The 27212-nt window shown below is 34.6% G+C and overlaps 3 protein-coding genes across 4 annotated transcripts; 1 reads left to right on the top strand and 2 right to left on the bottom strand.

Moving 5' to 3' along the window:
- Positions 1–81: 81 nt before the first annotated feature.
- Positions 82–9625, top strand: LOC110799637 (tryptophan aminotransferase-related protein 2). The gene is made up of 5 exons (XM_022004921.2): positions 82–898; positions 5374–5677; positions 7786–8066; positions 8525–8820; positions 9203–9625. The coding sequence occupies exons 1-5, from the start codon at positions 621–623 to the stop codon at positions 9385–9387; spliced, it is 1344 nt and encodes a 447-aa protein (XP_021860613.2). The 5' UTR covers positions 82–620; the 3' UTR covers positions 9388–9625.
- Positions 9626–10075: 450 nt separating this feature from the next.
- Positions 10076–14993, bottom strand: LOC110799638 (AP-1 complex subunit mu-2). 2 transcript variants are annotated; one of them, XM_022004923.2, is made up of 12 exons: positions 14589–14993; positions 13259–13405; positions 12942–13004; positions 12662–12838; positions 12466–12569; positions 11782–11889; positions 11553–11649; positions 11243–11340; positions 10937–11078; positions 10715–10837; positions 10445–10578; positions 10076–10345 (listed from the first exon to the last, which is right to left on the bottom strand). In XM_022004923.2, exons 1-11 carry the CDS (start codon positions 14715–14717, stop codon positions 10480–10482), a joined length of 1287 nt encoding a protein of 428 aa, XP_021860615.1. In that variant the 5' UTR covers positions 14718–14993; the 3' UTR covers positions 10076–10345; positions 10445–10479. The 2 variants fall into 2 exon arrangements, with proteins under 2 accessions (XP_021860615.1, XP_056684115.1); XM_056828137.1 differs by having other exon boundaries at positions 10076–10578.
- A 9513-nt stretch (positions 14994–24506) lies between these two features.
- On the bottom strand, positions 24507–25276 carry LOC110799631 (oleosin H2-like). Its single transcript, XM_022004913.2, has one exon. It carries the CDS (start codon positions 25274–25276, stop codon positions 24749–24751), a length of 528 nt encoding a protein of 175 aa, XP_021860605.2. The 3' UTR covers positions 24507–24748.
- Positions 25277–27212: the final 1936 nt, after the last annotated feature.

Raw genomic sequence — 27212 nt, 5'->3', positions numbered from 1 at the left:
CAGTAGGGTTCCTTCTGTTACCTATAATTTTTTATTTTTTTTTAAAGGAATACGGAGTACACCGTAAGTCCGTAATTATAATTTCCACCCGCTATCCCCTAAACAAACGCGAGGGAATAGGAATAGCTTCGGCAACCCTCCTCAAATCCTTTTATATAACTCCGAAATTAGAAGTGCAACAATCTCAGCAGTCGCACTACTTGTATAAAACCAAAACTTTTCAATTTATTTTAGCAAATTTGTTTTCTCAGTTTTTCCAGAAGCTCTCTAATCGCACTTCATCTTACCTGTCTCTCTGTTTTTTCTTCCAGTTTCCGCCAATGTGAGAACAAACCCCCCATTTCACTTCCTCTTTTTGGCTTTTAATTTCTGTTTTTCCTCCTTTAAATCGTGAGAAAGTCCCCAATTTACACGTTTCTTAAAAACAAATCAATTCCTTTTAAAATTATTTTTTCAAGTAAATTCCGTTTTTATTTTTATTTTTATCATCTGGGTAAGTCCGAATTTTGTGATTTTAAACATCTGGGTATTGCTAAAACCGATTAAATTGAACTGGGTATTGCTCAAAACCCCCAAAGTTTCAATCTTTTTTCTTTTTTTTACTGTTTAAGTTATAAATAATGGGTAAGGGTTTAGAAGGATGGTCAGTGAGGCATTTATTGATAGTGTCAGTAGCCTTAAATGTGTGGTTAGTGTTAAAGGTTTCGAATTATGATAAAGATACAAATTTCACTACAGAGAAGATCTTTAATGGATTCTGCGCACATGAAGAGTTTCATAAACAAGTTCCTTTATCTTCTTCTTCGTCTTCTTCTTCTTCAATGGCGGCTGCTGCTGTAGGTGAGAAGAAATCTGTTCATGATGAAGCTGATGATGGAAGAATAATCAACTTCGATCAGTAAGTCCCTCAATTCCTCTTTTCTTTTTTGTTAATTTGTTTCTCAATGTTACTCCTACTAGGAATATGATTTGATTTGCACTATTTGGGAAATCAACTAAATTTGGATCTTTTTTAATGTACTTTATTTTATGGGATTTTGCATGGTGGAATTACTGTTAATTGTTTGACTATGTTAGAGGGGACATTGTTGGAGGGAAAGGGAGAAACACATCATTAGAAGATTGTGTCTTTAATTAATCACATGGAGGGGTAGTTTTGACATTTTATCTACAAATTAAGAAGGATTTGGTAATTAATTACATAATTAAGTGTATCAATATTGGATTAGTGGAAAACTTGGGATGTTAATTAGAAATCTTGTGAAGGTTTCAACATGATCTTATTGATCTTTCATGTAAGGTTGCTTCCTAATTTGTTAGTTTACTTTATTTTAATTTTAATTTCCTCACTTAGAAAAGCAGGAAAAATATCTTGTTCTTGGTTGTCCCCCCAAATCCATCAAGTGATTTTAACCATATTAAGCTAAGCAACTCGAGTTCCTAGATGAATGTTCTTAGTTTTAAGTTGCTTAATTAATTAATTAATTGAGTATTAATTAATGAGTGCAAGGATTTTAACTTTTCAAATTCATTGATTTCCCTTTCAACTCTTAGCAAGTCTTGGGATTAGTTTTAGAATTGAATTATGATGCATCCATTAGTCTACACTGATTAGACTTAAGGTTGGAATTTGGAACCTCAATTTGGATATGGAATTGTGGACAATCAACTCTGGTCTTGTTATCTTAAACTGATTTTTACCAAGTAAACTCATGATAATGACGGCTCAAAACTGATGGTTGTTGATTACCATTGATTTGTATTGATCAAAATTGATTTGAACTTATCAATTTTGTTTTTACTTATTAAAACGGATTTTTGCTTATTCACGAGCGTTTATGTCACAAGTCTTTCTTATCAAATATAACTTTTTTTTATTGATTTATCGATGCAAAGTAGTTACCGGGACTAGGTGTATATATAGGTTGAAGATGTTACCGGAACTAAGTTTATATATAGGTTGAAGATGTTAACGGAATTAGGTTTAAAGGTTGAAGAAAACACGGTCTCCGTAGTATCCTTTTTATGTTTTGAAAACAACTATGGAGTACCTTTCTAGTTTCTACAACGCGGTTGCGTTTAAATCACTATCGCAAGGCATATTCCAATGAACAAAGGACTATAAGTAATAAGATGCCCTTATTTGAGTCACATTTAGATTTGAGATCTACTCATATATTACCATATTATTTAAATCCAATATTGCTTGAAAACCGGTGTACAATTTTAAAGGTTATGCATTTCAAATGCGATTCACATCCAAATTAGTTAAAATGAGCATTATCCTATATTCCTCTGGCCTCAATGTTTAACAATACAAGTTTTACATAAAAGTATAACTATTTGAAATGCTTTTATGATGTTTTTTTCTTTGAAAGTAAATGCTTTTATGATTAGTATAATGTAATTGACTAATAGTTTGTGAGATTGGTAATGAACTTTGAGAGCTATTAAGTATAAATGTTCCTTGTAGATGTCCAAAATAATGTTTCTCCACTTGCAAACATGTGTAACTTTCATCCACTTGCATTCATCATATCCACATTTCTTGATGTTGATTCTTTGATAGAATAATTGTTTGTAGAAATCCCATAAAAAAATTCACATTTCTTAGACATTAACATCAAACATACCATGCATGTTAAGTTATGCACTAGTTTCAATATCATATTTTTGGTTGAAGGTCCTTCCTTCATTTATTATCCTATGGTGTTAGGTCCAACCCTAACAACATGGGGAATGTGAACACGAGGTTGTCGAAAACACGGCTTTATGGTTTTCATAAATCTCGGTAATTACCTAACAGTTAGGCAACTAATAAGGAGCAAAATATTGACAATACCCTTACTAAATGTATAAGCTCCCTCACAGGAAACTGATTCTGGCATACCGCCATGTGAGACTGTGAGTAGAGCACTGAAAATTGTGTTGTGCCAAAGTCATTTACGGATTTACCTCCTCCTAAGTCCTAACTATTCTTGGTACATTTTCCCTATAGTAAATTGCAGTGGGGATATGGAAGATATATTCCCAAATATCCAAGCACAGTGATGAACATGGTTGGAATCACGTTTTCCAAGAGCCTTTTTTGAGCATGGCAGTGTATAGACAAAGACAACTCCTTCGTTTGAGGTTGAGATTCCCTATGGGCCATGTTGGTGCATGTTAGTAGAATTTTACAGCCTTCTTTGTGCTTAGAGCTTGCTGCCTCCTTTTAATCTTGCTCTTTTTTTTCTACTTTCTCTCCCTAAAACATGTTCCCATTTTTGTGCATTTTGGTTGGGCCTTGGGGGGTGGGCCTGGTGGCCCATTTGACCCGCACAATCTACCATGATTATGTCAGTGACTCACTGATGTTGTACACTAGCAACCGGACCTCAAACTCCTCAAAACTCCATTTCATAAATATAATTATAAATTATGTAATTAAGGTGAATGAATATGTTTAATCCTGTTTTCTTTCTTTCTAACTCCGTACAATTATATTAGTAAGTTGTGTTGGAGTACTTGAGTGTGCATGAACTTGCCTTTTTGGGACTTTACACCTTACTACTACACTTTCTTATGTTGTCTCTTGGGAAAATCTAAAGATTAAAGCGCGCGCCGCCTTAAACTTGTGCACCACCACTTAGAAAAAGTAGCCCTTAATCTTAAGCCCTTTATGTTTATTGGGGGGTGCATTTACATATCTTTTGGGTCCTGCCTAAGGTTTCCAATCATCGAGGACCATATCTCCTATCTTTTCATTGTTGATTTGTTGTCGTGTGTGTATGGTTGAAGTGGTTGTGAATTTTCTGTTTGATTCATGTATGCATTACAAAGTGCTTGCATTTGGATAAAGTGATATTTGTTGTACAAAAACATCGTTCTAATTGGATTTTGGTCACTTTTAGATACTATTCATATGGCTCCCCCTTGTGCACTTAGTGACCTTAAACAAATACTTCATCCGTTCTATAAATATCGCACCGTCTTGTATTTTACACTATTCACACTAGACCTTTGGACATCTTTTGTGATTCATACCTAAGAAAAATTATAGTCGGGTGGATCTTGTTAGAATTATATCGATATATATCTTCAAAAAATCAACTTTTTATAATTTTTACTTATACAATGTTGGAAAACGTTAAGTCAACCATAGTGCAATATTTAAGGAACGGAGGAACGTATGTAGCCATACTTTTTAATTTGGCACTTATTCATTAAGTTGATGGAGTTCTTTGGGTCCACCTCTTGTTGGGCTTCCATACCCCTCCATGCATGGAATATGATCACTAAATGGTATCTAAAAGTGTAAGTAGTACTACTGTAGTAGCAGTAGTATGTATGTGCTTTTTTTGTGTGGAAGCTTTAGCACTTGTGGATTTGAATCATGTTCTTTTAGTGATTAAGTTTATTTAACTATTTGTCACGTATTTCCATTTCGATTAGATATGCAAATTTGTGATGAACCAGAACCGAAATGAAACTTAAACTTTGTTTAGAGATAAGAAATGAGCACCATGTTTTAAAGCTCTACTAGTTAAACCGTAACTTTATGCAAGTATTTTGCAGTGATAAACTTGCAAGGATTATTTTCGCATTATGAAAATTACATAATTCGTATAACTTTAACTAGTTAATGATCATGCCCAGTATGCTTTGGCAATACAAAGTCTAATAAGGCCTATACTAAAATCAAGAGTGTCTATTGTAGAACCAAAGTCGTAATTGAGGAGAGTGATTGTTTTTCAAGTTATCAACAGTCGTAACTCTAGCACCTTCGTTTCTGGAATTTCTTATTTATGTGTATTAGGCAAGATTGTTAGTTTCAATTCTCTGTTTAGTTTGTGTATTAGGCAAGATTATTAGCTGGCAAGTTTGCAACAAATGTAGAGTGCCACGTGTTCCTCCTTGAAAGCATTTTCCCATTTATTTATTTAAATTTCATGCCCTTTCCAATTTCATGTCTCTTCACTACCAAAAACAATTCATTCCCTTTCACCTCCAATAAATTTTATGCCCTTTATCTTTTACTTTTTCTAATAATTTCAAGTAACATAGTAATCTATGTTTCTATCTTCATTGTTTTCCTAGTGAAACACGAAATAAAACACATTTACTCTTTCTTGATGATTTGAAAAATTAAACTTATACTTCGTATAAACTAACCCCCCTCCAAATTATATAATTTTATCAGATGATTATGACTGACAAGTTGGCCTCAAGTACGCAATATTTTAATTACAGTAAGCTAATGGATAATTAATCAAAGAACATGGTGTCATTAATTGTGGCGTGCAGATATTATGGCGTGTTATTCATTTGGTTCATAATGATAATTAAGTGGACTAATCTTACTTGTTTTTGTTTGTTTAATTGAATTAACAGTGGTGATCCGACAATATACGAAAAGTATTGGCAGGAAGCAGGAGACAAAACATCAGTTTTCATTTCGGGATGGCAATCTATGAGTTATTTTTCCGATGTCAAGAACCTTTGCTGGTTTCTAGAACCAGAGTTCGGAAAAGAGGTCATTCGATTGCATAACATTGTAGGAAATGCTGCAACAGATGATCGGCACATTGTTGTTGGCACTGGCTCAACACAGTTGTTCCAGGCTGCATTGTATGCGCTCTCAGCAACTGGAGGGACAGAGCCAATAAGTGTGGTTTCTTCTACGCCTTATTACTCTGTGAGTCAATCATCACACGTTCTTTTTCTTATATTAGAATCATGCATGATTTGTGATTTGGCTGCTGTTATACTTAAAACTTCTAATGATGGTCAACCCCGCTTATAATAAAGCTCCATTTTTCTACTTTATATTTTGTTGGTACACATCATAAATATATCAAAAGACAAAACTCAGAACTTGCAAACATGAAGTCGGTTTGTCTATACCCCTCTCCATTTCCAAGTTAGGCTCTGTTCGGCTAACCTTATTTCAGGAAAAAATGAAAGCATGTAAACAACCTAAAGCTCGAAGTTGAGCTAAAGCGAAGATTTTTAGATGGAGCCAAAGATTCGTTTTTTCTTTTAGCTGTGGGATGTAATGGACTAAATCAAAATGACTCTTAATACTTCTTCGCTTCCTTTCCATGAAGTAGAAGATGGTAGTCCCGTTGTCGTCCCGTTGTCGCTTTTGGGTCAATTGGAAACAACCTCTCTGCAATTGCAGGGGTAAGGTTGCGTACGTCCGACTCCCCCTTACCCCGCTTCTTGCGGGAGCCTCTCTGAGGCAATAGGGTAATGATAATGATAATGATGAATAGCTAAAGTTCAGATAAGATAAGTTCAAAAAAAAAGGGGCTACCCAAGCACAATCTATACCTAAATTAAGTGTTGATAACTTTTAATAAGTTTAAATAAGATAAATTTAGAAAAAATCAGTCAAAATTAGGTAAATAGAACGCACACTTATTTGTTGAATTGGTAGTGTGTTTGCCAACATTTGAAGGTAGTGGTGATTATTATATAGCTGGTATGATTAGCAGGGACTAGGGAGAGTTCGCTATCAATGTTTTGAATACACAAGTTTGAAGGGATCCTAAGCATAATGCCATTAGACAATAATATATCATGCGCGTTTTATAATTTGGTGATTTCATTTTTACTAAACCTTGCTCCCTTCTTCCCAAATTAGTAGTTAGTTACACATTCTATTTCAAAACGACTTCAGAAAGTAGTCAAATACTAGATGAACAGAGTATTGTTCTAATGTATTGCTGTTTGAGAAATTAAATGGCAAAAGTGCCTAGCGTGTGATGTTGTATTCCTGCTTTGAATAAATGAATGGTTTAAGTTCAAATGTTCAATGAGAATGAATAAGGGAAGAGTATATTTTTCTTTCCTTCGGGTCCTGATAATGAGAATGAGCAATATTTGAGGTAGGCTTCCCTGGATAGATAAGGGAGAAATTTTACAAAATTTTAAAGATATTTGACAATTGATATTAAGAATATTCTTATTTAGTATACTGATAATGAAAGTATGCATTATTATTTATTAGACAACCTTAATAAGTATGTCTCTTTCTTTCCGTTCTTTTCATTTTTCATATTGTTTGACTGTTTGTTGCTTAGGCTTAATCTTTCAATGAAGTTTTCTTCTTCTAGATAAACTTTTTTCACAACGCAACTTTTGTTTTGATAAATCATAATCACGATACTAGAAATCTAAATTAAGTGAAAATTTTCTTGTTTACTATACTGATAATGAAAGTATGCATTATTAGACAACCTTAATAAGTATGTCTCTTTCTTTCCCGTTCTTTTCATTTTCCATATTGTGTGTTGCTTAGGCTTGACATATACATAATCATGAACCTTTATTTTGGTGTTCCTTTCTTCTTATCACCTTTAATTTGGCTGTGGTCGTTAGTGTAAATTGTAAAACCTCCACTTGAACTATGTGGTTACTTTAGACTTAATGAAGTTGCATTATTTGTATTTAAACTTTAAAACCAAAGTGGACGGTGGCAAAGTTCGACTTTGACATACCCAAAACAATTCTTTTGATTTACCCCAATTCTTTACCCTTTGACATTCTACTTGTGTTGTACGTGCACCATAATCGACATGGGTGTTATTGATCCTTTAAATTTAGTATAAAACCCTAGTAAAGCTGACCTGTGCTTGACACTTCTAATCTAATGAACTACTCTGTAGATGTTTTCTGGCAATTAAGTTGATCATTACCAAATTAGATTAGGGTTTATGGAGTAGAAAAACAAATAGTGTGTTCATGTTACTGTAATTAAGGAATATCATGTCACAAGTTGATAAATCTTTCATTTTACAGTTTTACCGCCAAGTGGTTGAGTACATGAAGTCCGGGCTCTACAAATGGGTTGGTGATGCATCCACTTTCGATAAAGACGAGCCTTACATTGAGCTGATCACTTCACCTAACAACCCAGATGGGTTAATGAGACAACCTGTTGTCAATCGAAGTGGAGGAATGTTGATTCACGACTTTGCTTACTACTGGCCGCAGTACACTCCTATCACTTCCGCAGCTGATCACGACATTATGTTGTTCACCGTCTCCAAAACTACTGGCCACGCCGGGATGCGTATTGGGTAATCATCTGTTTTCACTTAGCACTAACAAGCCATTATCTTAAACCTGATCAAATTGCCAAAACCGGCTGTTTCGGGCCAAAAATAGCAGGCTTTTCGGGCCATTTCAAATTTATAACTAAAAATGTCTATATTACTTGGACTCTTCATTTTACCTCATGTACTTGTGTCGGATCCTCGACACTCGGACATGGGTATGGACACCAGACACTTCATTTTGGTCCAAAATCATGGAGTTTTTTCACAAACTAGTCGAGTCGGACACGTACCTGTGTCCGACATGGGCACCCGAGTCTGAGTAAATAGAAAAATACAAACTTGAGTTCTCCGAAACCCGTCCAAAAATAAATTTTTTGGGCCGGGCTGGGCCCGAAAAGTGGGCCTAACGGCCCGAGCTCATGATTATCAGGTCTACATTATCTGCATTATTTTGCTCATGAAGTTCTGTTTTGCTGCAGCTGGGCTCTTGTGAAAGATGAAGCAGTAGCTAAAAGAATGACCAAATTCATAGAGCTAAATAGCATTGGAGTCTCCAAGGATTCACAGATTCGAGCAGCAAAGATTTTGCAGACTGTCTCAGATAGCCGTGAGCATGCTGGTGATAGCAAGGACTTTTTTGAAACGAGCTATCATCATATAGAGCGCAGATGGAAACAGTTGAGAGAAGTAGTGGGAAAGACCGGGATTTTCAGTACTCCCGAGTTCCCTCCCGCTTTCTGCAATTATATGAGTCGATTGTTTAGCACTCAACCTGGTAATTCATCCACTCTTTGTACTATATCCGTTTCATAATGTTCTTTACGGTTACTATTTGCACAAATATTAAGACAGAAAATGAAGAGTGTGTAAAACGTGGGGTGGATGTAGTAAAATATGGATCAAGTAAGGGAGGGAGTGTAAAAAGGTGGGTGCGTATTAGAAAAAATGAATTAAATAAGAGAAAGTGCGTGGAAAGAGATAAATGATGGGGGTAAGAGGGGTGAAATAGTAAATTTTTACGTTCGAAAATAGAACAAAACACAATGTAAAGAACATTATGAAACAGAGGAGTAACAACCTGACTCTAACAACCTGACTTTGTACTGAAAACTCTGTCATGGCACTTCCTGATCATGATTATTTTTTGGGTTTTTCAGCTTTTGCATGGTTGAAGTGCGAAGGGGAGATTGAAAACTGCGAAGACTTTCTCCGAAGCCACAAGATTTTGACAAGAAGTGGAAAACATTTTGGAATGAGCCCCAAGTATGTGAGGATAAGCATGTTAGATCGAGACTCGAATTATGATCTTTTTATTAAGAGGTTGTCGGAAATGCGTACATGAATCTGAAGACTGAATGATTTATTTTCTCAGGGAAAGGGAAAGGGAAGGACTTGTATATTAGTGAAAAATTGACCTTCAAAGAACACTTTCTAACATGTATCTTTGTTTTTTAGGGTTCTTAAGACTTGAATCTCATATAGCTTTTCTAGTTTATGTTATAATATTTCGTAGAGAGATGATTTAGGTACGTGTTATAAGAGTAAATGTAGGTTATAAAGGTGTTGTTTCTAAAATCTAATTGATCTGGACTGCAGCAAAGAGAAATATGCAGGATGAATATACACAAATAGTTTGCATTAAGTCGAATGTATTCACAAGGGCACAAGGCAACATATTGTCACGGATGGGCCTCTTGACTGCCCGTGCGATGCCCGACAGCCTGTGGGCCATGTTTTAACCTTTTCGGCTCGACACGATGTTGAATGGGCTAGGCGTGGGCCGGGCTGACCCATGGGTATCTTTGCTCATATGGGACACGTTGGACTTTAGTATCGGGAAAATGTCAACACGTGACAATATATGCTGCATTACACAAGCGTATTTCTCACACGGTTTGACCGCGGGAGGGCGGTTGAGCACGAGGTTTGCTACCACTCTTGCTTGGATCTGTAGACTGTAGTCGTAAAAATCTCGTATATACCGAAAGAGAGCAAAATATATAATCAAATCGTACAAGCCATCCTCACAATTTAGTGCAAAAATGATATTCATGCTTGGATTTACAAAATATATATATGTTCATTCACAACAACAAACTAGTGAGTCAATTAAGACAACAAAATTGTCTTGAAAACATTAATATTTCACCGATCAAAACTTCTCCACTGCATATAAGCTCTACTAATACGTCTTACTTCAGAGCTAGCTAATCTCCCTTACTGAACAATTGTGGCAGCAAACATCTGCTAAAATTGTTCGTGTACCGATTTGATACAAGATCTTGAAATAATTGACCATCCTTGAAACAGCAGAAACCAGGAACCAGATTGTGAGAGTTGAAAACAAACTATCAAGCTTCATTTACTTCTTAAATCTGAGGAAGGATTACAAAACTTACTCCTGCTGTTTCTATTCACATGTTGACAGTAGCTTTCAGGTGAGCCGTATCTCATAATCGCCTGCTGCTGTTATATATCTCACCCATGGCAGAGACTGATATCCACTTTTTTCGATAACCTTTAGATACCTCACCTGACAAAACCAGCAATCACATATTCAGTTATATAAAATTATAAATAAGCTCTCAAATCAGCTGATGACAGTAACATAACACCATATATGTTGTGATTGATTCTGGTAGTTAAAAGGTGAAGATAGAACAAAGAACCTGGATTCCTGAGATGGTAAAATACGGTATCTCAAACTTGACACGTACAGGTGCTTTTCTTTCAGGAACACCGTCATCAGAACTTATACTAGGAAGTGTGTATTCCGCCCTCAAGAGATACTCCTACCAAAGTTAAGTATAGTTCACAACTATCAGGAATTCAGAAGTCTTAATGGCACTCCCAAAATGGCTGGTGCAGTCTGTGAAGAAAAGGTTTCATACCTTATTTCCAGGAAAAGATCTGATTTTCCATTGAATTGCATCATTTTCAGGTTTATATGCTGCAGTTCCCATTGATGTTCTGATTTTAGGATTTGTGGCATCAGGTGGAATAGGCAGATCGATCTCAACATTGTTTGCGTAGCTGATGACAAGTAACACAACGAGAAGTCCAGACAGTTAGATATATAGTAACCTGAACTTGTTTTCTAGGAAGAAATCTTACACTTTGTACTGAACTTCTGATAGACAAAAAGACAGTACAGATCAGTCTAAAGTTATAGCATGATCTAATTTCCAGATATGTACCTTCGGTCCTTAAACTGACTCCTAGCTTTGATCATGATCTCTACACGACTTTTTGAGTATCTTTCGACCTGAGCTTCAATCCAAATGAGTGGTTTCACCTAAAATAGCCAACAAACACTTAATCTTAGAAATCTATACTTTCTATCAGATAGAACTTATAGAAGTATAGAACAGAAATCATACTTTAAGGTTTCTAAATTTCCAAAAGCTACATCTCATACAAGAGAACCGAATACTCTAAAGTCTCTAAGAGTGTGCAACCATGGAATAGAGTCATAAACAGAAACACATCAGAGAACAAGAAGTAAACCTGAGTACTTAATCGGTATGTCATCAGGTCGAAGGACCCATCAGGAGGTATGAAGGATATTGTTCTGTCACTCTCAAATCGTGCCAAACGCACACACCTGTAGGATAATCTAGCTATCAGATAAGAGTGACTCGGAAGGTCGAAAGATTCATGGTAATGAGATGAGATGCAGTTGATAAGAGAAAAATCACAGACCCATGTCAAAATGGGAAAAGAAATGAATACATACTGATGAAATTTAATGTCCTCCATATCAATGGCCTTTCCCTTGGTTGTTTGACCTTGAGCCTCCAATAGAATTCTATCATTTAGGCCAAGTTTGCATTCAGGCATACCACTGCATCAAATGTATGAGGGTCAATCTATCTGTCTATAGAGAAGGATAGTTAAGCAGACAATATCTCTGAAAATGAACCACATTAAGGCTCCGTTTGGTAGGGTGTAAAACATCTTCATGGAAACCAGTTTTCCTCTATTCAAAATGAAGGGAAAACCACTTTCCTTCCTTTTCCTTATCTCTCTTGTACACTCCTCTCACAGCCTCACTACCTGCTTACTTTCCCTTTCATTTTCTTTTCGTTTCATCATTTTTCTTACATGGAACCAAACAACAGAAAACTAATTTTGAAAATTATTTTACACTGAATATGTTTTACACACAACCAAACAGCTTAAGAAACATTTCGATGATCTCTATGGCTCCACGTGCCAAAGGAGTATTTTCACCATTTATATACATGCACTAAAGTATATAATGAGAAAGGAGCAACCAAATAAAGGCAGGGGATGCAAGGGCGCGGCATTGGATAATTACTTAACCATCCCAGCTCCCCCATAAGGAACAAGAGAACGATACAGAACGAACATGTAAGTCCAATCTTAAACAACAAAAACAGAGAAGATGTTTCTGTACCTCAAGTATGCTCTCATCTTCAATGCCCCAATAACTTCTGAACGAATTAACTGGCCATTGCTGTTAACTAGTATGTTTACACTTTCTATCACATCCAAAAAGACCTGAACAATAAAAAATAAAGTCCATCAATTCATGAAGTTAATTATTACTTTAGGGTTCATATGTAAGAATGAAGCAGAATAAGAAAAAACACCTCATTTCTCTTGTATTTAATCCCTTCACTACGCCAAGAAACTGCATTTGTTACAGCCATGGGTGGCCGATGTACAGCTTCCATCTTATAAGCATTCGTTTTGATGAACTCACTGAGAATCATTGCTTCAGTGTATTGGGGGTAACCGAAGTCCATCATTTCATCAAGAAGTTCATACTGAAAGGAAACAGGATATATAAATGCATAAATACTAGCAATCCAATCAAAGTCAATATGTAATGTCTAGCCCTGTTTCTTAAAGTATGCAGGCAGTACCTACCACAACAACAAAGTTATCCCTCAGTGATTCCTCTTCGAATTCTTCGAAATAATGATTAAACACCTGCACAAAGAAAAGGCAATGCTTCATCTTAGACACATTTTAACAAATTATTAACAACCAATTTATGGTGTTTAAGTGTGTTTTGATTGCTAATCACACAAGTATTGCTCCTATAAGATGCAATTTCACTAGAGTGGTTCAAAACATAATTACTAGTTTACTACAGAAATCATTACATGTTCTGCTTTCAAGGATTAAAGGCCGGCTCAAAACACAATTTAGAAAGTGTATTAGAACACTAATTAGAATTTTACCTGAACAACTCGATGAAGGAAAAGAAGAAGACTAGCAGCATTGCAGTTCTGGCGAGAGGCTGCCATCAAGTAAAGATTTTTGTGCTGCACAAACATGTATGTCACTCCTTTCTCGTATATAACTGGCCCTTGAGAAATCACATCATCCTTCATTTTCAGATCAAAAGGAAAAAAACTGTCAAGACTTTAGTCCCCTTACAAATTATTAGGTACACCCAATAGCACATTAAGTATGACTGTATGAGTAAGTAATCTACTAAAGATCACATCTACCCTCTAAAAAATATGTTGTAGCTACGTTAGCAAAGAGAAATGTGCTCTAAACTACACCTAGTAATAAACTTTCATGCTTCATACTATGTACTCCCACCGTCCCTAAAACATTGCCCCAGTTTCCTTTTCGGTCTGTCCTTTTAAATTTGCCCCCTTCCATTTATAGTATGTGATCTTCACATGATTCCTCTCACATTCTATTATTTATATTAGCAAAAAGACAAAACTATCAACCTACGTGCTTTCATTTTGCATTCTACCTAAGTGAAAAATCTAATATGGAACAATCTTTTAGGAACGGAGGGAGTACATACTAGTGTTGTCACAATGTAGCCTTATGTACACATGCTAGCTATTGCTCGCTAGTCCAACAAACAAAAGATTAATCTATGGTCAGAACACACTGCTCGAAGCTAAGTCTGCAAATGAGCCGAGTCTAGTTGAGTATTAGCGTTATCAAATTAAGCATGTTAAGAAATTGTCCAGAAACGCGCTTTGACCCACGTGACTGGACTAAAAGATACTTCACATGTGAGGGGGAGTATCACTTTAATAAGGCTAAGGACTGTCTCCTTATTGCCATATGATTTAAAGGTGGATCCTCCGTTGGACTTTTTAAGTGTACTATCTTCCTTTATGATGGGCGCGGCACATGCCCGTGTTTATCAGAAATATTGTTGTTCGGGTATGCTCGAGCTTGAAAGAGCTCTTTAAAAAAATATTGTTCGGCTTGAGCTTGCTCGTTTCTCGAACTCTAAATCCAACGAGCCTTAGCAAAATAGCTTTGCGATTCGATATTTTCTCAGAGTTTGTTCATTTTCTTAATTAGCAAGCTTTGATTGACGTATCGGCTCATTTGCACCCTATTAGGACCATTCACAAAATTATACTACTTCGTGTAAATTTTTTAAAGCAAAGTCGTGTAAATTTTTTAAAGCAAAGTCATAGCCTTATTTCCAAAGAGAGTCGGAAACATGAATCAAGAGTTTATTTTACGTGGTTAATAAATTGAAAAAATTAAAAAAAAAAATGAATACGAAAAAATGTCCGATGAAACCTGTTTCTGCAGGAGATTGGTGAAGAAGCGTTCGGCTTCTACAGCGGAAACATCACCTCGAAAGTCGCGCCATATAAGAACTCGTCCCTTGATATCTAACAGGTACAACGCTGATGCTGCGCCTGCCATTGATGATTGATGAAATTGATGATCAATTGGGAATTGATCACAATCTAACAACCAGACTGGTTAATGTCGTCGTCGTCGTCGTCGTCGATTCATACAAAGTTTTGTGAAATTATCCAGAAATTCTGCATTCGATTTGATGAGTTTAATTCAAACAATGAATTATTTGAAACAGCAATTGTATTTTCAATCGAAAAAAAGTCCACCCAAAAAAAAGTCAAGAAATGGAGAGGACAGAGGAGATGTGTTTATGCATTGCTCTCCCACTTTCTTTCTTTTTTTTCCCTTTTCTTTTATTTTCTTTATTTTGTTAACTAGATTTTAGCCCGTGCGATGCACGGATTCTATTAAATTGTTATGTTTAAATAAACATCTTATGTATATACCACTTTTATATATTAGATTAGATTAGTTTTTGATTTTGCATTGAATTTCATTTTAGTTTTTTTTTATATTAATAGAGTGTTTGTTTTTGGATGAAATTGTATATGCGTAATATTAATAATTAATTAATAAAAAATATCTACGTGGCACTTAATCATTTATCTACGTGGCACTCGACTTTTTTAATTCAAAATTAATTTCGAAATATTATTTTTCATTGGCCGAAACCATTAGATTTTTCTACGTGGCGCTCTAATATTTGATTAATGTTTTGATTTTAAATTGAATTTTATTTATTTTATTTTGGATTAGGGTTTGATTTTGGATGAATTTTATTTTAGATTTATTTTTTAATTATTTGAGTGTTTGATTTTAGATGGAGTTGTATATATTAGTAATAATTAATTAATTAAAATATCTACTTGGCACCTAATTAATTATCTACGTGGCAATCGATTATTTTTTAATTATTAGTGTGTTTGATTTTAGATGGAGTTGTATATATTAGTAATTAATTAATTAAAATATCTACATGGCACCTAATTAATTATCTACGTGGCACTTGATTTTTTTAATTCAAAAATAAATTAGAAATCTTATTTTTCATTGGACGAAACCATTAATAACCCTAGGTGGCGCTTTAATATTTCAACAAATATGCCTCCTTTATATATGTATATTAGTTTGTGTATGTGTGGGCCTGGTGGTTAAGTTAATTGGGCTTAAGAGACTTATCCTTTAAGATTTAAGACTGCGTTCTCTACTTCTCTTCACTAAACTTAACACACCACCATTTTTTTTTCTGCTAGTTTCTTAAAGGAGAAATTATTTTTTACCACCTAAAAAACTAAAACTTATATTTTACCACTTAAAAAAAAAATTAAAATTTGTTTTTTACCACCTGAAAAATGAAAAAATAGATGAAAATATTATGTAGTGAGCCACAAGCACAATTTAATAATAATTCTTATATGTCCTATTCTTCTACGATTTCATGTATTTAACTCTTTTATTTTCCCCCCGCTTTCTTATATTCCATGAATTTACATATTTTTTCACCACCATTAATTCATAAAATTGTCAATATTTAGTAAAAGTAAAGAGAGAAAGGTGAAAGAGTTAAAGAAAATCACACAAGGAGTGTAAACAATTGGAGGAAAATTGAATTAGGTAGCCATACATATAAGTTTCATCTATTTTTTTCATTTTCAGGTGGTAAAAAACAAGTTTTAATATATTTTTAGGTGGTAAAATACAAGTTTTAAATTTTAGGTGGCAAAAAATAATTTTTCAATTTTTCAATTTTTGTAAATGGTAAAAAATAATTTGTCATTTCTCAAATACTTGCACAATTATTAACAAGGATTTTTTCATATTTACCCCCTTCTAAATTTCATGTTTTTCTATTTACCCTTTTATAAAATGTAATTTTATATTTACCACCTTAATTTTATGAAAAAAATTTGTTTTCGCCATTTTTTAACGAAATTCATCCTATTTCTAATCCATGTGAGATTCATTTAACCAACTTTAATTTTTCTCCTCTATCATTAGGTTTCCAATTAAAAAAGTTAGTTAAATAGCTAGGTTCAAATGGATCGAAAGTTGGATGAAAACCGTTAAGAAGTGATGAATTTAAAACATTTAATAAAATTGTTCAGGTACGGAATAGGAATAGCCGACTGTGGGGTACTGAACTCTTGCTGAGAATGCCTAATGGTATCTGCACAATAGAATTGAATAGATTAACTAGCCTCGGGGGTGGTTCGAGGATCCCCCCTCCGATGCCTAAGTAAGATTATTACTGAAGTGATTAAGAGATAATCAAATAGTAAGAAAGAAGTGTGTTTAAGTGTTTGTGTACCTCATAGCAATAAATGAGATCCTCCTTATATAGACCAATCCAAGCGTACGGTCAACTGGGTCTCTTATGGTGGATAGCGACCTGTTTGATAGTGACCTGTGGTTGATCGATGGCTGGCCGTCGCCATGCTTAGGCCGGTAAGGGCATTGCAAATGTGCCGGTAGGTGGTGTTTATCTAAGATGACCATATTACCTGCTGGTTAGTTTTACTTATGGGGATTTCTACCAGTATCAAATAATGCCGATAGGACACCCCGTACAAAAATTAAGGTGCTAAATATGAAATTAATTTTTATAAGGTGGTAATACAAAAACCTTAAACATAAATTCAAGGTAGTAAATATCAAAATATCATAATAAGAATACACCATTAGGTTAGAATTTTGATGCATTAACAATTAATTTGACATCCCTAATTTACATGATTTTCTTATCTTATATAGTTATATTATGCATAACCCAACTTTGTCTAAAGAACATTAAACTTTGTATCTACAGTAACAGTGTAGAGCAGAAGAGGACGCATGGAGTATACATGAAAATGAAAAAATTAAAATACGGTTGTTAAACACAACTTGATTTTAGTTGACGCAACTCTTTTTACTTTTATTATTTTCATTTTAAAAAAAAACTCTAATCCCCACTTTTATTTATTTTCTATCAACATTTTTTTTGATATTATTTTGGTCCAAATAAATTTGATTTTTTTTTAGTGTTACGTGTATCTAATCAAATTAGGATACATATTTTGATTGCAATAGACGATCTTTTTTTTAACTTGAAAGCCCTGGAATTGAGTTAATTTTCGTTTTTTCTTCGTGTTTTCCCGAGCCTTTTCATGCAATAAATGTTTCTATTTATACAAATTGAACAGAATAAATTAACCATTTTGTACAAGTTGAACAAAATATATTTAACCATTACATAGACATTGAACATAACAAAACTAAGTATTTTGTACAACTTAAACAAAAACGATTTAATTTTTTTTTACATGGCGGAATATTATACTACATTCCCAATATAAGTACTGAAGTACACAACGATTGCAATTTACACTTTTTTTTTTTTTCTTAATGTTCATGTTTTTCTCTGAACATGAAAATCAATATAAAGCGGAGGGAGTATTACTAGAGAATGCATGCTTTGATTTTTTGAAATATTACAAAGAATTACAAAATTCTGATACTAACTTCGTTCCTGAAAATTCTTTACACTTTTCGTTTTACTGCTTGATCTTGAAAGTTTTTACACTCTACTTTATTTCATTTTTGATATGCTAATTTTACATTTATATATTCATTTGGCCCACTATAACTATACAACTTGGAATATTGTATTACGAGAGTTCATCATAACTTACCCACCATAATACTTTAACACTGCCTCCGTCTCTTTTTGTTCTTTACGGTTGGTGTTTTGCACGCGTTTTAACGATTAATTAATGTGCATTGAGATTACTGTCTTTTTTATTTAAGCAAGGCAAATTACATTTTTTATCAAAATTCTGATATTGGGAAAATGAGAAAAAATTAATGTCTCAATGGAAAAGTGTGAGACATTAAATGACCCAATTAACTCAATTGGTTAAAATAATCATTGGACACAAATTTTGATAGAATATTAAAGCATTTATGAGATAATATAAAAAGAAATGTAAAAAACATTTTGGGACACCCAAAAAGAAAAACGTAAAGAACAAAAAGAGACGGATGGATTATTAATTTTCATCCACTTACGTACATTGTTGGACAATTTATAGTCACTCATTTTCTCATTTGGTACCCCTCTCCATCATATATTCATCAAATTTCGCTTTATTACCGTACAAATAGTAAGGTTAAAGATCATTTAGAAACGGAGGTAGTAATACGTTATTAACCTAATCTTTCACAATAAAAAGAATTTGGCTATGGCCCCTGATAAAAACTGTACGCACGCGCACCTCCGTCAGAAGCCTTCTCATTTCTATACCGCCACCTGTAACTAGCCCATCTAGAGTTCCTCTCTTATCGGATGCACCGGGGAGTTTCGCTGGTTCGCCAGCTAGAGATCGGGCAGCCGAGACGACAAAGGCCATGACAAGCATAGCCAAGGTGATGAAAACCACACACTTTGTTAACTGACTCATTTTTAGGGCTTTTTTCTTAGTGGGATTTAGTTGTAGATCTCATATTTTATCTCTCAATTGTAGATCTCTTATGTATGGAACTGTTGGTGGGTTGTGAACCTTTGTATGAACGATTTGAGCTATTTTTCCCTAAATTTTATCATAATAAGAGAAGGTGACAAGGGTGGACTTCTCACAAGTCCCGTGGTTTTTATTCTTCACATTGAAGGCTTTTCCACGTATAATTCGTGTGTGTTGATAGCATTATGTTATTCCGCATTTGATTATTGGTTGATTGCTAAGTTGTTTGTTTGGTGGATTATTTGCGGTATATTGGAGTTCACTACTAGAAATTTAATTGATCTTTAATGACAAACCAATAATGACGGGTCAAAAATCCCGTTGCAAAAGTCTTTTGCAACGGAGTTAACCACCGTACCAAATATAGACGGGAACACCAATCGCAAATGTCTTTTGCGACGGAGTTAACCACCAAATATAGACGGGAACATCAGTCGCAAATGCCTTTTATGATGGGCTAACGACGGAATTTTCCATCAATGATGGTCCTCTTTTATAACAGATTCGCGTTAGAAAATCTACAAACCATTATTTTGGTTAATTGTGTTGGAGGTGATCCTTGTGGATAGTTGATATATTACTCGGATCCTCGTAAGAGAACTCTTCGATCATCTACATCATTTTCACTCATTTCTCTTTCCGACTCGATCTTTTGTATTTTCCATCTATTGATATTTTTAGTGTTAAATGGTGGTCATGAATGAGGGTATTTATAGAGTTTTTTTGATGGGGGGTTTTGTTAGATGATGCATGCACGTGCTACAAAGTACGCATACAATTTACAAGGTGGATTTTTTTTTTGACATGGCGAAATGTTATATTTCCTCCGCTCCGCCAATATCGCACTATGTTGATATTTACATTATTCATGTTGTGTCTTTGATCATTTTTTGAAAAATATACGTAAAAAGTACGTAATCATGTAGGATTTTATTAGATTCGAATCGATATGTGATTTCTGAATATTAATTTTTATAATTTTACTAATACATAATTCGAGAGATAACGAGTCAAAGTCATGTATATTGGGAAGCGTAAAGTCAACACGGTGCAACATTTCGGAACGGAAGAAGTACTACCTTCCCATTACAAGTATACAACAACAATTGCAACTTACACATTCTTGTTTTTTTTCTTAATATTCATGTGTTTCTCCAAACAAGAAAAGCAATATAAAACGGAGGGAGTATTACTATTTACTAGAGAATGCATACTTTGATTTTTTTCTTTTATAAAGGTAAGAAGAAAAAACTTAGAAGTCTCTCCGCACGAGGATAAGTCGTAAGTATTTTTTTTTTTTTGAAATATTATTATAAAGAATTACAACATTCATCTAATAGTACGTACTTACGTTATGACCTTAACCTTTTATTTTAAAAATAAATTGGCTATGGCCCTTGATAACCTTTTTACGTACGCTCACCTCCGTTAGAAGCCTTCTCATTTCTATACCACCACCTGTAACTAGCCCATCTAGAGTTCCTCCCTTATCGGATGCACCGGGGAGTTTCGCTGGTTCGCCAGCTAGAGATCGGGCAGCTGAGACGGCAAAGGCCATGACAAGTATAGCCAAGGTGACGAAAACTACACACTTTGTAATTAGCTGAGCCGCCTGACTCATTTTTATGGGGTTTTTTCTTAGTGGAATTTACTCTTAATTAGTGGTTTAGTTGGATTGATGAAGAATGCATGTAGAATTGGGTGAAGCATATTTATAGTGGTTTAACTAACATTCAGATAGTTAGTTGCATTCACGTTGTAGTAGACCAAGACAACTACGTACATCCAGCTAGCTAGGTGTTAGAATATAGGCTCAAGTCCCTTTGAACAACTCTCTAGCCTTTAGGTCGTAATTATACTATACCCGAGATCAATAAAGCTTCCCTCTCATCTGCATGTGGATAAGAATGAAAATGGGTGGGATTTGGATCGGTAGAGCATCACCCGTATCTAGATCTAGCAAAACTGATCCGGACCCTAAAAATCGACCCGATTGATCCGATATGTAACACGAAGTTGATCCGAAACAACGAAATGACCCGATACACGAAATTGATCCGAAATCAAATAGAATCGACTCGAAACCGAAATCGACCCGAAAGTGATTTGACTTGAAATGTCCCGATACCCGAATGACCCGAAACTAAAATAACCCTAACCAGAAATAACTGTAAAATTTATTAACCCGAACCGATCCGATCGAAGAGCATCTCAAATTTACCAAATAGTTTTAAATACAAGTTTTTTTAGCTTTTCATATTATTATTACTTTTATTTTGATATTATTATTATTATTATTGTTATTATTTTCTTTTTATTAATTTATACTCTTTTGTGTTATAGGAAAAATGTTTAACAATATTATGATAGTGACCACCAAATCAAAAGACAAAAAACGTAATCAAAACTCGAAACACAAAAAATCTGATCCAACTCGAAAAATCCGATCGAACCCGAAAAACCTGATTCGACATGAACCGATCCGATATGACCCGATCCGATATTGACCCGAACCAGACCCGACCTAATTATAAAAAAACGAAGTTACCCGAAACCAGAATGGACCCGACCCATATCCGAAACCGACCCGAAAGAAGAATAACCAGAAATGACCCAACCGGAATGAACCCGATCCGAAACCGATCTAATTAAACGACTCGTTTGCCAGGTCTACCCGTATCCATCCGTTCCACCCAGTCCATCCGTCACCTGCTTTACTCATCACCCGCATTTGATCCATCCATCACACTCGAGTGAACCGGGTGGATCAGGTGAATATTATCAAAGTCGTAAATAATGACAAAAGTCAATTTGTTAATATCAATTAGAAACAGAAGTAGTACTAATCGTAGATTCCAAGCCAGCTTGTGTATTTTCTCTGTAATAAATTTAACAGAATTAATGTGTAGTGGTGCAGTATAGAGTAATGATCATCCACTAACTAACTAACCAACCTATGACATAAACAAAGAAAGACAAAGGAGGGAAGCATGTAGGAAATTTGTGAAAATATCATCTTTTCAAATTATTTCATACGAAGTACTTCGTACTTAATTTCTTTGGCGTAAATCCAATAATCCAATTATATTGATACTAACATAGTAACATACAGTGTATAACATTATAAGGTACGTAGTACACGTGTAGGCACATGAAGGCACATGAATTATGAATAGATGCAATTCATTCGTTTGATAATAACTTTAATTTAAAACACCCCTTACAAATTTAAGCAACTACGTTACGTAGTACTCCGTAGTAATTAAGACACAAGCACAATCTACGTGGTTGAAGTGAGCGGCTGTATTTATTAGAAAAAGTAAATTAATACAGATTATTAGATAATTATTTTTATAACATGTCAACATTCCGACTCGATCAAAGACCTTGACTCCGCCATGCACTGATCAAGGGGCACCCGTTCTAACAACCGTAGCAGCACGGAACTTGCGCGTTTTAGGAACACCGGTATATCGGTGGGCTTCAACCTCCTCGACACCACCGCGGCGGCATCCGTCAAAGCTGACAGAGAGACATAAACCATCGTACCCACAACACTCTCCAGGGGGACACTGGCTATTTCTCTGGCATGGAGTATTTTCTGCGATTGATGTAGCCACCATCAAGCTCATCATCACCATAACCATCACAAAACTCTTCATCTTCATCATTTTGATCCACTCCTTTTTCTTTCTTTCTGATTCCTTTTTATTTTTTCTGATGAAATGTGGTTATGAATTAGGGTATTTATAGAGTTTTTTTTGACGGGGGGTTTTGTTAGATGATGCATGCATGTGGTATGGAGTACAAATGCAGTTTACATGACGGATATATATTATAATTAGTAGCATGCATCTCACTTTCTTTTATTACAATACCATGTTCTTTTTCACCTATGAATGTACATTCTTTGAGTACATTCTTATACATTTGAAATTAATTGTAGGAACTATGACTAATAAGAATAATAATTAGAACAAGCTTATCTATAACAATGTCATGGTGTGACACCAATCACTTCCCTAAAGTCGAATTTGCCCCGCTAAGTACACGCGGACTCGTAGCAACCGACCCCTAGGGATACACGACTTCAATCCTTCGGTGTACGACGAAGAACTAGATTGAGAACACCCTTGAGCAATGCCCAAAACAATGGTGGTTTTGTGTTTTCATTTCGGAGAAGAGGAAGAGATTAGTTTTCTGTGTCTCTTTTCTGGAAGGGAAGGTAGTCTTTTATAGCCAAAACGGTCAAGCTGAAAAACGGAAACACAATCAATTAGTCCTTGATTGATTTCGTAACTAAAGCAAAAAACGGAATAATATCTTTGACGGAAATCAAATCGTCAAAGAAATCAATTAACCGTTACGTCAATCTCGCAAAAATTACGTGACCAAAAATAATAACGGTTAGGAAAAAGGAGCCCCACCCACACCCGCAAACACGTCGCGCCACTCGCCCAAGCCCGGTGCGTGCGCGTGTGATTACTAGTCCCACCTCTCTAGTCTTCTAACAAATCATTAAAGGGTAGTGGGATATTTGAAGAAGGAAGCATGTGGGTTTTTTTTATTAATGTGGGACAAATGAGTTTTTATTCTTTTGAAGCATTACTTGGAGGGGAAAAACTCCAACAGAAATAATACTCCTCCAATTAATCTACATATAATCAATGTAGAAGTAACATGATCTAATATGGGCAAGAGTGGGATGACATTGGGAGAGGAAGAAAATATTAACACAATTAGTAACAACTGTAGAGTGTCAAGTGTGATTATTACGGAGTTCCTAGGAAGATACTCTTGACCTATTCAAAAGGCCTTGTGCGGCGCGCATTAGATGTACAATAAATTTATTGTATAACGAGATAACTTTTATGCAGTTTTTTTTATAACTTTAGCCTAATTTTTTATAATTTTTATATTATAAAAAAGATTAATAGATAAATATTTTAAATTGTTAATAATTAATTATATATATTATTAGTGATTTTAAAGAATTCTTTTATTAAAATAAAAACAATTATCGCTACAAATTAAATAGATAACTTTGATATATATAAAGATAACTTTTATATTTCGAGTCAAAACTCTGCTTTTAAATCTGTACACCATCTGTAAATAACAATTTTGGTAACCTATTTTTGCCTGGCTTTACTGTTCCTTGGCACAAACTCTTAATTACATTCAATGTCTAACAAATATAAAATATTGTAAAGGAGATATAAATTACTTATAATTAAATGTAGAATTTATTTATATTTTAGTGACAATTATTTTCATTTTATATATAGTCGTTTTAAAAAATTACTCAACCAAAATTGTTTCATAATATAAAAAAATTAGATAAAAAAAAATAGGTAAAAGTTATTCAGATCCGGATGTACACAAGATGAAAATTCTAAATTGCTACAATTATGGCATTATTAGACGGAATTCAAAAAACTAAAGGAACAAACGGCTCAAAAGAGGCAACACCCCAAAAGATTTCACGACATATTAACCATTCTAACCTCAATCTAAATAGGATAATATCCACATTTAGACGGGTCATCAAATGGCCCAATAGGCTCATCTTACACAAGCATACACCTTTCTACCTTAACCATCATTCCTCACGGACTCACGGGCTTTACCAGTAATTTCCTGACCCATTTCTTTCACTCTCTGGCCCATATCTCCAGCCTTCTCATAAGCCCACCGAGAAACATGCTCCATATCCGTACCCGTTCCACCAACCCGAAACCCCCTAAAGAAGTTAATGATCCACGAAAAAGCGGATAGTGCCGTTATCCCAAAAGCCCCGGAGGCCAAAAAGCCCAAATTAGCAAGCCCGATAGTCAAAATAGCCGGAATGATAACCGGGCTAAAGAGGATAAACAACGGTGTGGTTACCGCTAACCCGATAACCGACCCGATAAAAGAGAGTACGGATAGGCCCAAAAGGAAGGCCCCAAGTGGGAAAACAGTGAGAAATGCAACTAAGTTAGAAGATGAAGGGGTTTTTCGATGAAGGAAATGTTTGAAGTTTTGGATAGCTTCTTGGCCCTTTTGTTGAAGATCTTGACTACCTCTTTCTTGGTTTTTTAGGTAAGTGTCTTGGCGGGAAGAATAAGATTGACCGGCCATTTTTTTGATAAGATAAGAGAATAATGATAGAGAAGTTATGAATTTAATGAGGTGTGGTGTTGTGACGTGTGGAAGAAGGGTGACACGTGTGATGTGTAAAATGAGAGAATGTGAAGGTTTTGCATGCATGCATGAAGATAGGAGGGGTGGAATTGTGGAAGTGTTTATCTTGTTGGGTTTGCTGCTTTTATTAATTTATATTTATATATTGTTCAAAGGGTACCTTTCTTTTTCCCTTTATGGTATAGGTTTTTTTTTTTTGTAATCTTATGTATATAATATGTGGCGTATCTAGGATTTAAAAATAGGCTGTGCAGAATTATAATAAGTACTTTTCCGTCCTTTAATATTCGCACTGTTTTGACTTGACACGTTTGTCAATAAATAACTTTGACCACCAATATCTTTACTACATATTATAATAACTTATAAAAATATATATTAAGATGAAACCAACAATATATTATATACTAACATTTGTTTTCATATATTAGAAATAAAACATGGTCAAAGTAAAATATGTGAATAGTGCAAAAAGTCAAAACGGTGCGAGTATTAAGGGACAGAGGGTGTAGTAAAACTATAAAAATTAAATAAAATACTTTATCTGTTTCCAAAAAATTGCAACACTGACTAGCACGTTTGCCATTATAAAACTTTGACCATAATTATCTCTGATTATCTTTTTCTAAAAGTCTTAAAGTTTAATATTATGAAAGTATATAATGAGAATAATTCTACGATATTTTACTTGATAGCATTTGTTTTTAATAAATTAGTAAAAATATATGGTCAAAGTTGGTGCATGAATAATTACAAAACTAAAAGTGTTGCAATTTTTATGAAACAAAGAAAGTATATATATATATATATATATATATTTATGAATAGCAAAAAGTTTTTTTTTTACGCATAGCACACCCGGTTCACCGGAGCTTAGCTCCGACTACATCCGGATCCGACCCGTGTCGCACACCTTGCTTATGGTGGGTGAGTCTCCCAGCAAGAGTTTCTGCATACGGCGAGGCTCGAACCCGAGACCTCCCTTAAGCGACATCAAGCTGCTTATCACTTGAGCCAACTCTATGTTGGTTGAATAGCAAAAAGTTGATTAAAGAAAACATGCATAGTTCAATATTTAGATTTTAATGCAAAATCCAACGTATTTAGAAACCCTGCTGTATATATTTGAATTGTGTAAAGGCAAGTAAAGAAAAAGTTTAACAAAATACTAGTGGGGGACTTAAACCCGTAGTCATGGGATTGCAAGAGTCAAACTTTTCATCCAGTGAAACCACTAAGGCACATGTCATTAGTGATCATATTTGGGGATAATAATTACTAGTTGTAATTACTGCCAGATTGATTTTTCGATTTAAGAAAAAAAAATTTGTTTTCTTTATTTTTTTTATAAAGAAAAATTAGTGTCTACCCTTTGTACAACATAGATCCGCCTTTGCACATAACATATATTGTTCATTTATCCTATGAAATCGGGGTTTAGGGAAAAATTGAAGATTTATGTACGATATAATACTTCGTATGTGGTTAATATATTGGAGTTATGATCTCTTTGGATGCTATCAAGGGTCGATTTCTAGCTTATTTTTAGTCACTATCTCCTAAAATTGTGTATAATATAATTATACAGTATATTGCTTAATTTTTACTACCGGACCTCCTCGTAAGTTGTTCAAAATATGCCACTGGATACTACATAATTTTTGTTTAGAAAAACACGAAGATATTGATAAAAATGCCATACACTAATTTTTGTTTAGAAAAACATGAAGATATTGATAAATGCCATACACTACAAGAATAACCAGCATAAATTAGTGAAATTAAGGGATAACTCACATTGTAATTAATTTAAAGATCACAAAGTCGAGCTCCATCAACTACAATCAGAGAGTGGCTTAAATGTTGACCTACG

This window comes from Spinacia oleracea, chromosome 5 (genome assembly GCF_020520425.1).
Source record: "Spinacia oleracea cultivar Varoflay chromosome 5, BTI_SOV_V1, whole genome shotgun sequence".
NCBI lineage: Eukaryota > Viridiplantae > Streptophyta > Magnoliopsida > Caryophyllales > Amaranthaceae > Spinacia > Spinacia oleracea.
This window is presented reverse-complemented; position numbering and strand designations above follow the sequence as displayed.